Source organism: Dermacentor silvarum, chromosome 3 (assembly GCF_013339745.2).
Source record: "Dermacentor silvarum isolate Dsil-2018 chromosome 3, BIME_Dsil_1.4, whole genome shotgun sequence".
Classification (NCBI taxonomy): Eukaryota; Metazoa; Arthropoda; class Arachnida; order Ixodida; family Ixodidae; genus Dermacentor; species Dermacentor silvarum.
This window is the reverse complement of record NC_051156.1, coordinates 65922494-65934399: the sequence shown is the minus strand read 5'-3', so window position 1 is coordinate 65934399 and position 11906 is coordinate 65922494. Positions and strand designations below refer to the sequence as shown.

The window sequence follows — 11906 nt, the reverse complement described above, 5'->3', positions numbered from 1 at the left end:
CGATAACTGCGTCACAGCGCGCTGTGCGGCCAGCGTGCCTCAAAAACCGAAATAAGTTATCATAATCCCCTAGGAAGCGTCGGAAACATGTCCCAGCACGATTTATTAACTCAAAGTAACTGCGCCAGGACGGCCGAGCTGTTTTTCGCTAACTGCGTCTTAAGTCTCGGTCCCGTACCGTAAGCCTAAATGCGTCGTAGACGGTGAAACAAAATTTCTCACCTTGCCGTAGTCCAATAGTGCAGTGGTGTCTTGTCCCAGTGCAAAAGGAACGCGAGAATACGCCGGGAGCCGAAAAAACCACGGTACATATCGAGAAAAAAAAGTGAGATAGACGGGTCGCCGCGGGCCAGCGCTCAAACACGCGCGCAGCCGCCCTCGCTCGCCTCGGGGGAGTGTCTGGCGGATGACGCATGTATCTGGAGCGTCATTGACCTGTGGCTAGGTAAGGCAAGGAAAATAAGTCGCAAAGCTTAAGTTCATTTATACGCAAAACGTTTTAGTTTTGGCGGCAAAGAATTTAAAAAATAAATCAATGCCGGTTAACTTAAGTTCACTTTCTTTTTTTCGATGCTCGCGGCAGCTAGCGTTCGGTGTCAAAAGTATAGCGTGACGTATGGTGACGTGTTTCCTGTTGCCAGTTTTTGCCGAGTGTCCCCTCTTGTTGAATTTCTTTCTCTATGGCGTGGCGGGCAAATTATGCTTTTCGAGCACAGAGCGGTGTGACTAGGCTGCAGAGGAAATGTTCGTGCGATCTCTTCGGCTATTTCCGGCTTCAAGCGCTGTTCTTCCACCGCGCCGCAGCCCCAGGCTAGTTCCGGCGTCGTCATCGGAGTACTGGGGCACCTACGAGCACCTCGGATTCAACCCGGACCAACCAATCTGCGCAGGCGAATTGGTCACATTACATTGGAAGGCTCAGAATGGACACCGGGCTGCCTTCCGGTGCAACAGCTGCCGAAATCAGTTTTCGCAGTTACACGGTACCGCTGTACTGCACGGGCAGCAAGGCGAAGGAAGTTATTCGCCAACACGGACTGCCTCGACCGTCCGAATGACCACCTCTCCAGGCGGCAAATGATATGGCTCACGTACTGCGTGAGCCAAAGCGTAGACATATGGCTGTTGAAGGAGATGACCGGCGACTTCTTTCCTCTATCGGAGCACGCCATCGCCGACTGAAGGAAATACCCCCATAAGTTCGCGACGGACGAGCTTCTGGCGCAGCCTCCACTCAGTGTCCCCGGGGAGATAGCGCAAATTGACGAGTGCCTTCTTCGCGGCGAGCAAATGTACAATCGAGGCCGCCTAACGTCGGGCGACAACTTTCCGACGAGCAGCCAAAGTTACGGCAGTGTTAAAGAAGGAGGCCCATGGTCTTCGGCATGTTCTGCGCTACCAGAGGGGTGCTGCGACTTTCAAGGTCGACCGACGAAAGGCGGCGACGCTAGGCGCCATTATTGCGGCCAATGCTCAACCGGGGACCATTATTCATAGTGACGAATTGGCCGCATGCAAATATATCCCAAATTTAGTGGTTGCTAACGGGGCTATGCCTCAATCTGAATTGGGAGAAAGTCCACCACAGCGTGAACTTTGTGGACCCCATCACGGGGTTCACACGCAAAAAGAAATAGCGCCACCTCGTCAGCGATGGGTACAGGGTAACTGCACCGATGCTGGAGTTCCACCTGGGATGGATGTGATGGCACTCAACGGCCACGTCCGCTGCAAAGACCCTCTCTTGCGTTAGAAACCACGGATCACTCGGGCTACCCAGTATAATGAGTCTTTCCTGCGGTTGTTAGAAGCCATCGCTCGACGCTTGCCAGTATGAACGTGCATCGCAAAGTATAAGAAAATAAAGCTTAGTTTTCTGACCCTTGTATGAGTGCTTTCCGGCATTCCTGAGTGCTTAAACGGCAAGCGCGCGGCAAACCACTTTGGCACAAGCCGACGCTCACTTCGTCTCGCAGCTGGGGCAGCTGGGGTGCCCTCGATGCGCGCATCGAGGCACCCTACTCGCAGCTACAGACCGTATCGCAGCCTTTCTTTAGCGCGAGCAACGAGCGATCTGTAAAAGCCCAGTGTGAAAACCAGGCGCACACCAATCTGTGCTCGGAAATGGGAGCGCAAGCACGTAGTGAGCCGCACCAATCCAATCCAGAGGAAAGAGAAAGAGCAACGAGCGATCTGTTGAAACCCCAGTGAGAAAACCAAGCGCACACCAATCGGTGCTCGGAAATGTTAGCGCAAGTACGTAGCGAGCCGCTCCAATCGAATCCAGAGAAAAAAAGAGGAGGACGAGCGTCCCCTCGTGGTATAACGCGAAACGTATTAAATTACAAATTAGTCTAATACACATTTAGTGTACATCTTGTAAACTTTAAAATGCTTATAACCCACATTATTATGACTGATATTATTGTACTAAATGCATTTATTTTATAACTTGCTTGAGCCTGTAATGCACTCGGTGGAACGACAAACAAGTGAAAGAAGGCATGACCATGCACCGACCGTATCATCACGTAAGCCCCAGTTAGTCGACCGCCCATATGGCAACTCCCAAGCGTTGATAGCCACCCAGAGTGAATCTAGATAAACCAATGAAACTGGAGGCGTACCGACGGACAAACTTTGTCTTGTTACCATTTGTTCTTTCATATTGGGGCGTCGCTAGAGCTCGTGAAGATCCCGAGTTTCGCCAAACTCGGCGCATCCTGCATAGCACCCCTGTTCAAGGAAACAGCGTCCCTTATAACGTATTTATGCTTCTCAGTCTTTTTAGCATATGGAGGTCACTTATGGTTATCCTAAACGCTGATCCCCAAGCACAATCTGTTAACGCTCATTTTGTTGAGAAGGTCACGAAACTCAGAGATGTGCTGAAACACCCAGGGGCTGAAGAGGAAGTGCTATGTATATTGTATGCACTTACACAGTTGAAAGTTCATAAGCAAATGCAACTAGCATTACACAGGATGCCGGATGTTGTGTTCATGGTCTATTTGTAAACATATGTTTTGTTTTTTATGACAATAAAGAAAAAAAGAAGGTATTTAGCCCAGTGGGTAAACCATTCAGCTTCTGAGCGTAGAGTCATAGGTAGGTTCGAGTCTCACCCGCACCAAGGCTTTTTTTTCTGCTTTCGAATTTATTTTCCTTCATACAACAATACTTTTATAGCGATTTGCTTTAAGTGACAGTACGGGGTTCGTCATTCGGTAGGCATAGAAATTCTTACGCACTTAAAAATGGCATTTTTAATATATAAAGCCAACAGACAATGAAGCCAAGGAAAGCATTGCGGAAATTAAGTGTAGTTGAAATTGGAATGTAGAAAATAGTGAAGAAAAGGGAAATGAAAGTGGACGAAAAGATAACTTGTCGCTGGCGGGAGCCGAACCCGCAACCTGCTCTCCCAAGATCACGTGTATCGTGACGCCATCGGGCTAAAAAGGATGTTCCACATCCGCCCATCATGGTTCTGAGTGGCGCTGGCTAACACTCCTAGGGCTAGATCTTGTAAACATAAATACCCAAGTTAGTGGACGAATTGATGGCCGTCGCTGTAGCACAATTGGTAATGCAACGCACGCGTAATGCGGAGGTTGTGGGTTCGGCTCACGCCGGCGACAAGTTATCTTTTCGTCCATTTTCATTTCCCTTTTCTTCATTATTTTCTAAATTCCAATTTCAACTACACTTAATTTCCCCAATGCTTTCCTTGGCTTCATTGTCTGTTGGCTTTATGTGGTTATGACTAATAAAATCGAGCCCCTCGGTTCCCATTCTTCTTTCGCATTTTTAATATAGTATTTCAGTGTTAATGACAATTGAAGTTATCTTAGCGAACGAAGTGTGTGGTTGAGATAAATAACTCTTGAAAGTTGTCTTCTTTGTGACGCGCGGAACTTCCTGTGTGTATGGCATGGCAATGCATTTTGTGAAATTCGAGGTACCTACAATGCAATCTACTGTTAAATAGAACACTCGAACGTGCTCTCACTCTGGTGGCGCTGTAGCTGCAAGTGCCTTCTGTAGCTAGGTGAAACACTGGCACAGGTGTGCAGAAATCTGCCAGGGTCACCAGCCACAAGTCATCTACCGCAAAGGCAGCGAAATATGCACTTGTCAGAGCGAAAAGTTCGTACTTGCTCTACATTCATGTGTTCCCTTTAATCAAACCGCTCACGGACAGACTTTAACACTCTCATAATAGTAGGCTATATTTATTTGCTTGAAATATTCAGCTTTATGGAACTTCCTCTTCGCAGCTGTTAGGCCATAGTGCAAATTTTTTTCGAGGTGTTTCAGCATTTTGCTATGTAAATATATTTGATTCAGACAATGACGGTGCATTATATTTACTATAGTTTCTTTTGTGTGTTATTATAATGAAGTTTACTCGCGGTTAGTGCAATGAATTTGAAAAACTTGTGTAATATAGGCACGGTTTCTGTTTCCACAATTTATTAGGACAGCATCCAAGCACTTAAGTGCCTAACGCGTCGGTAGCAGTGGATTTGAGATTACACTTAAGTATAAAGCTTTCATACAGCATATTTGGAACTCAATGTTTGCGTAAATAATCGTTTAACCCGCAGCGAAAAAGCCTGCGTTAACGGCTTCTTTGTTGGCAGGCGCCGCTAGTCATTTTGAAAGTCCGGCTTGGCTATGAATCTACTCTAAAGCCCAAACTTGGTGCTGAATCTACTCTGAGGCGCAAACTGGGCAATTCGCAGCCGGGAATACTCTGCGCTACTATGTAAAAAAAACAATTTGTTTGCATGTAACCGTTTTCCCGCCTGGGTCACTACACGTTCCGTAGTGTAAGCGGACTACCCAATCAAATAGTTAGCGCATCGTTCTGGGGTATCAGGGTTCGAAACCAATCATCGGATCAACTTTGGTCATTCAGTATGTGCCGATGTGTACATACGTGCCTCTCTGCAACGAAACTCTTTCACGGCGACATGGATCCCTGTGGATGTGGGACGGGGTAAGCACCGCTGTTCGAAGAAATTCTTGGACGCCGACTTGGAGCACTTCGTATGTGCCATTCGGTTTGTGCTGGGCTTCAATGAATCTCCTTGATGCGAACTTGGGTCACTGGGCATGGGCCAGCAGGTGTGTGTCGCTATTCAATGGACGTCTATGACGTCAACTTGTGTAACTTGGTATGGGCCACTGGAAATGTGCCGCTCTACAATGACGAAAAAGATCTCTTAAGTTTATGCCATGCTGAGCGTAATAGAACCCACGTCACAAGGGTTCCTCAGAGACAGCAACCCGATGCATTATCGACGCTGTGGTACAGTTGCACTGGGTATTCATGGATTCACAAAACTTTATTAGGGTCCTGAAGGAGGTCTTTTCAGACCGAAGCCGGCCGCGTCCACGTCGGCACCGTCAGGCCCGAGCCTTATGGCGCCATCGTGGACCCTCTGGACAGCCCGTAGTTGATCTTGATATGAAGAGCTTGATATCACCTTCTGCCAGCTAAAGCAACTTTTCTTCGGGGTCGGCGATATTCGCGGGACAGCCCGCCAGTATGTGCCTGATTTCAATGATGCCATCGCACACGTTACATACTTTCCTAATTTCTCTTTCGGGGTGAACTTTAGTTACGAATACGGAGTGGGGTGCGTCCCGGTTTGCAGTGAACGTAGCGTGACTGCCTGAGCCCTGTTCAACTTTACGTGTGGCAGTGGTACGCCCCAGTAGTAGTATTTAGTGATGTCGTTGTAGATTAGTAAATGATCTTTATGCTCCCTGAAATGGGGGTAGTGGGTGTCGGTTCGGTTCTGACCGGCGCGGCAAGCAAGTCCTCGTGCCAGGTCGTTCGTCACCTCGTTGAGGTTGAGCCGAGTCTCGTCCACTTGTCCCATATGTGCAGGAAACCATCGGATTTCAATTTTGATACTTTCGACCTTGTCGATAATTTTAGCCGCGACCCAGCGACATAGCCTTTGTCAAAGCTTTGAATTGCTGCTTTGAATCGCTATAAATGAAAGACTATTTACGGTTCCTGATGGCTACAGCAATGGCGGCTTGCTCCGTCACCGTGGAATCCTCCTTAGTGAAGATGGTGACGGCGTCCCGTACCGCGCCCTGGCTGTGGACAACCACGGCCGTGTAGGCCTGTTTGCTTTTGACCCAGGCAGCGTCTACGAGGGCTGCCTGTTGTCCTAGCTGTTCAATTTCTTTCAACAAAGCTTTCGCTCTCGCTTTTCTCCTGCTAACATTGTGTTCCGGGAGCATATTTTTCTGGAGGGGGGTGGTTCTGATCGCGTCTCTAAGGTCCGCGCTCAACTCTGCCTCGGCCTCCTTCGAGTTCGCCGATCTATTGGGGTCTGTCCCTATTGCTTTGAGTATAAGCGGGCCCGCTCGCGTTTTCGTCAGTCTTTCCTGCTGCGCCATCTTTTGCGCTTCCGCCATCTCTTCTATCGTATTGTGTACGCCTAGGCTCACGAGCTTCTCGTTCGAGGTGCTGTTGCGTATGCGTAGGGTAAGCTTGACTAGCTTTCTGATCATAGTGTTGAGCTTGTTCAGCTCGGCCTGCGACCATTTGAGTAGACCTGCCACGTAGGTGAAATGACAGAGAGCGAAGGCGTGTCCTAGCCTTAGAGCACTGGCCTCTCCCAGGCCCCTAAGTCTGTTGGTGATTCTCCTTAGTAACCTGATGACTTGGCCCATTTTGTTGGAAATGTGTTGAATGGCTTTGAGGTTGGTACCTCCCGCTGAAATTTGGAAGCCTAAAACTCTAATCTTTCGACCTGCTTGATCGAGGATCCGTCGTAACAGCTCAAGGTAACCTTGGGTTCCTCCCCGGGGATCTAGTCCCGGGGTCTTTGAACCCTGCCTCGACTTTTACAACCAAAAGCTCCGATTTTGCCGCCGAACAGTTTATTCCCATCTTGCCTAGTGTGCTTTCCACGGTTTGTATGGTCTCCTGCAGTCTAGTCTCCTTTTGGCCTACATTACCGTTGGCGCCGCATATGGTTAGGTCACTGGCGTATATTGCAAAGCGTATACCTTCTATCCGCTCCAGTTTCCTTGCGACTCTGGCCATTGCTAGGTTAAATAACATGGGCGAGGGGCCTCCCCCTTGCGGGGTGCCCCTGTTTCCCAGGTTCATCACCTTCGATTTTAGTTCTCCCAGCGTGAGGCTAGCTTGCCTATCCCTGAGAAAAGCCTTGAATATGCTGAAAACCCTCTCGCCCAACCCCAACTCGGAGAGGATCTCGAGGATGGCCTTGTACTCTGTGCGATCAAAGGCTTTTTCGACGTCTAGTCCCAAGATCGCTCTCGCGTGCACCGGGCTAACCTGTATGAGCCGGTGCTTGACCAGGAGCATGGCGTCCCGAGTCGATAGCCTGGGGCGGAAACCGACCTGGTTATACGGGTTTATGTCGTTTGCTCGGCGTATCTAGTAAGTCTGTTGAGAATAACGTGCTCCATAGCTTTACCAAGGCACGATGTAAGCGAGATTGGACGGAGGTTATCCAGATGAGGCGGTTTGCCTGGTTTGGGTATGAGGATGGTGTTGGCCATCTTCCATTCCTCCGGATAGTCTACCTTTTTCCACAACTCGGTGAAATGATCCATCAAGAAATTGATCGAGTCGTCGTCGAGATTCGTTAAGAGTTTATCATTAATACCGTCGGGTCCGATTGCCGATCTACTAAAGAGACCATGGAGGGCGGCCCGTACTTCACCCTCGGTGAAATCGCGGTCCCTTTCCTCGCACGGTCCTCCCGAGTACTCTACGCGTTCTTTGCTATCGCCCGGTTGTTTGTGTGCGAGATATTTGTCCGCGAGCTGTCTCATGACTACCTGTTGAGTCCTGTACTGTCTGACCTGATGTACTACTTTTGCAATTGCCATTCTCTTGCTTGACTTAGTTTTGTTCTCGTTCAATAGCTGTTTTAGGAGGTTCCAACTGCCCCCGTGTTAGATTCTGCCGTCTGCCAAGTGGCAAACTTCGTCCCACTGCTCTTTCGCGAGTGTTCTCGAATGCTCCTCGATCTCTCTGTTTAGCAACGCTATTTGTTTCCTGAGCCTTCGGTTCAGTGTTTGCGTTTTCCATCTTAGCAGGATGAATTGTTTGGCCTCAATCACATGCGCGAGGCTACTGTCTATGCTCTCTATGCTTTCTTTGCTCCTAATTTCCTTAGTGGCCTTCCTGAGGTCCTCTTCGAGCTGGTTTACTCAGGTCTGGAAGTACATGTCCGCCCGCTTCTATCACTTCCGATTCTAGTCTCTTCGCTCTAACTTCCCTAAAAAGGTCCCAGTCTTTGCACTGAAAGGTTCTAGTCTCTTGTTTCGGCATGCCTATACCTTTGTGTATGATATAGTGGTCGCTGCTTAGATTGGTGCCCGAGTTTTCCCAACTAGCTTGTTTCGAGTTGACAAAAGTGAGGTCGGGTTTAGAGTCCCTGCATGTGGACGTGCCACAGCGGGTGAGGAGAAGCCGGATCGGTGATCAGGCACAGTCACAGGTCCGTTGCAACGTCCCATAACCCCTCACCTTTCTTTGTATTCCATGCGTATGCCCACGCGTCATAGGAGACATAAACGTAACCTCCGATGATGAGCGGGGAGCTCTTTGCGACTCTGAGTGCCTTGTTGAAAAGTGCCCTTAAGCTTTGTTTCTTGTCTGTGGGACTGCTGTAAATGCTTAGGCAGAAGATACCCTGCGCCCTGCCCTTTTGAGTATGACTTCAACTAGGGTATACTCAATTTTACTCAATCTGAGATGGATATCGTGCTCGATAAAGGGTAGCTTTTTGTGAACGAGGGTTGCCAATCCCCTCCCGCAATCTCTTTCTCTACATACCGATTTGTACCCGGTTAGCTTGACTTCGTCCGCTAAAGTTTCCTGCAGCATAATTACTTTATGTACCACTCCTTAGTAAAGCTCTTGCCAACTTGGGTCACTGAGTGTGCGGGAAGCGAGGAAACAATCCTTAGCGATCGCTTGCCCCGGCGCGCCACGCTTCTGATCTCGGAGGCTACGCGCCGACTTCTCGGCAGTGCCACTGGATGGTGCCGGGCGGCGAGAAAGAAGCTCGACACTGGAGGTCGGTTGCCGCATGACAAGTTTCTCAGCGTTCACGGGCATCGGCACGCCATGCCTTTCCAAAGCTACGCGCAGGCTCCACGGCGGCGGCGGCGGCTCTAGATGGCGCCGAGTCTTTCTAAAGAAGCGCGAAAGAGAAATCCCGCTGCAGTACAAGCCTCATACATAACTCGTTTCAACGGTCGCAATACGTTCTGTCGCACATTTATTCATTGCTAAACGCATTACCCTGGGCAGTCATCGCGAGATGGTTTCTAGAACAATTTTTGAAGTGGCATAAATGTAAGATGTCCTCTTCTAGGAAGGCATGTGCCATGGTCGAATTATTGCGATGGCACTTGCATGAATAGTTGAGACGTGTTCGCGCCGTCTGTGCCACCGCCGTCGTTATCGTGCTGTCCGGATAGCAACGGCGCAGACGCGCCGCGCGCGGTTAGGGTTAGCATGTCGTCAGAGACGCGACAGAAGCACGGCGCGCTTGGCTTCAGAAAACGAGAAATCCGAAGTTGGCGCACCCTTGTGCTCCACTCGATGGATACTACAGCAGAGCAAGACCAGCCTTCTGCCGCCCTCTCCTGGCATGAGCGTTGCGCGCACAAACACTATGGCATTCCTGCTGAGCAGCTGTGTCTATACCACACCGTGGTACGTGTTATAGCCTGAGCGGAACGAGCCATACACTTCAAGCTATAAGCGCCGACGGTTTTCCGTCGGTCTCTTTTTATAGAAATCCCGGTGCGACGCCAGCAACGCCAATGACGACGCCAGAATTGTGAACCGTCTGGTAGCTACCATGGTGCAGTCTATGTTGCGCAGCAGCAGCTGCCTCGCGTGCTGCATTGCGCTAACAAGTCGCCGGAGCGTTTCGTTAGAACACCGTTGGTGGCGCTTCACTGCGACGCTAAACCTTGCTATCGCTTTCAGTGCATCGTCCTTCAGGCTAAACTGTCCACCTTCTTATTGGTCCACTTATTTTGTAGTGCATGCAGAGGACAGTACCTCAGAGTTACTTGTAGCAAAGTTCTTGATGCCGGAAGGGAAACTACGGCTTAAAAATTATAGTTTCCGCAAACTAGACTCATAGACCGCTCGCGCATAGGTAGCGTGTTGCGATAGAAAATGACGGAGCGCCCTTTTCTCGCCTAGTTTGATCCTTTTTGTAGTCTACTACTAACCCTGCGAATGTGAACAATTGTAAGGCAATCAAGCGTTTCCACCCATTGCTATACAGCCCGCAGTCCCGCCAGGCGCAATAAATGTGGAGGTTAAACGGACGAGTTCTGGATATTGCGAAAGAGGCGTGGTTTTGTCGTTCAATGTAATGTGAAACGCAGACTTCTTTCGAGAAACTTGTGAACTCAAATAAACATGGAGTATGGAGGCCCGAAAATCACACACACTTTGCGAGCCAGGAAATGTAGTAGGTGCCCGTAAGAAAATTCTTAAATTCTATACAAACAACGAAAACTCCGTCTTACGGCAACGACTTGTACAGGTATTCAAGACGATCGCCCGACGAAAAGAATGGCACCGTACAGAGTTCGGAAAGAGCTCGTAGCAGTGATAGTTGTTTTGTATCTAGCGCTAGTACAGCGGAATCGACGTCACTACTGTGACCATATAGAAAGATTCCAATTTCAATCATTTGAGTATAGAAAACAACTCCACTGGACTGCACCATGGTAAAAATGCATGCTCTGAAGAAGACAGCATTCTAAGTTCGCTTTTATTAAACGATCTAGCCGACACCTATGATTCTTTCCATCGTTTGCCAGTTTCTTCTCTGCTCCGACTGCACTAAGGCGATAACTATTTTTCTCCATTTGGAACAGTAATTACGATGATCTCTTAATGAACGCTGTTCTTCAGTGGCAGCTCTACACGCACCACTTAATAAATGGGCCTCCAGCACTTTTAGACAAAATCTTGCAGATGCATACGGCTGTAACGAATCTTCAGGCACTGTGAAACCTCTGGACATCGGGAATAGCAGGCTTTGAAAAACGCGACCAACTGATCAGAACGTCTTCACCTCAAGCCCTGTAGCGGCCCTGTCACTAGAATAAAAAAATGAATTAAACTATTCGTGTACTGCGGTTTCATTGCACACTGAAGAACGTACGTGATAAAATTATTTATTTATACTATTTCGATATACTATTTTCTTCTATGTCTGCTTTTTGTTTTGTTGTAACTTCAGCGGCATTAAATATGGCGCTAACAGAGAACAACCATTTTAAGTTTGTGGCCTATCTCCTGAGCATCTGTCTAGTGGTCGCGGGCTTATGAGTGCGTTATTTGAAAGCATTTAATTTATTCATTTCTTTATTATTTACAGAATACTGCAGGCCAACATGTGGCCCAGGCAGGAGGGAATTCGTTCATACAGAAATGAAATTGAATACGTTCAAAGAAAAGAATACATGCGAAATGTGAAATACATTGAAGCATATGAGATACATTGAAGGATGATATTAAATACATTAAAAACACATTCTACAAGCATGCAAAGCAAGGGATTGAATTGAAAGGTAAGAATTTTTTTCTTACCAGTTTATACAGTTTTTTTTTTTCAGGCCTAACGCAGCGAAGATAGACAAGTGATCTCTCTCATGCGCCGGCTAACACGCATTGAAGTACTCACGTGCTCCTACGTTTATTTGAAATGCAGTTTTTCAATGGCATGTGGTATGCTATTGGACAGGAATACATCGGCCGGCAGAGAGTTCCAATCATTTATTGTTCTTGGAAAAAAGTAATACTTAAAGCAATTTGTGCGCGCTGAAAATAGGGGTTATCTTGTCGGGGCGATGATTTT

The 11906-nt window shown here is 48.2% G+C and overlaps 1 protein-coding gene across 1 annotated transcript; it reads right to left on the bottom strand.

Moving 5' to 3' along the window:
- Positions 1-6811: 6811 nt before the first annotated feature.
- Positions 6812-7363, bottom strand: LOC119444444 (uncharacterized). The gene has a single exon (XM_037708845.1). The coding sequence runs from the start codon at positions 7361-7363 to the stop codon at positions 6812-6814; it is 552 nt and encodes a 183-aa protein (XP_037564773.1).
- Between the last annotated feature and the right edge of the window lie 4543 nt (positions 7364-11906).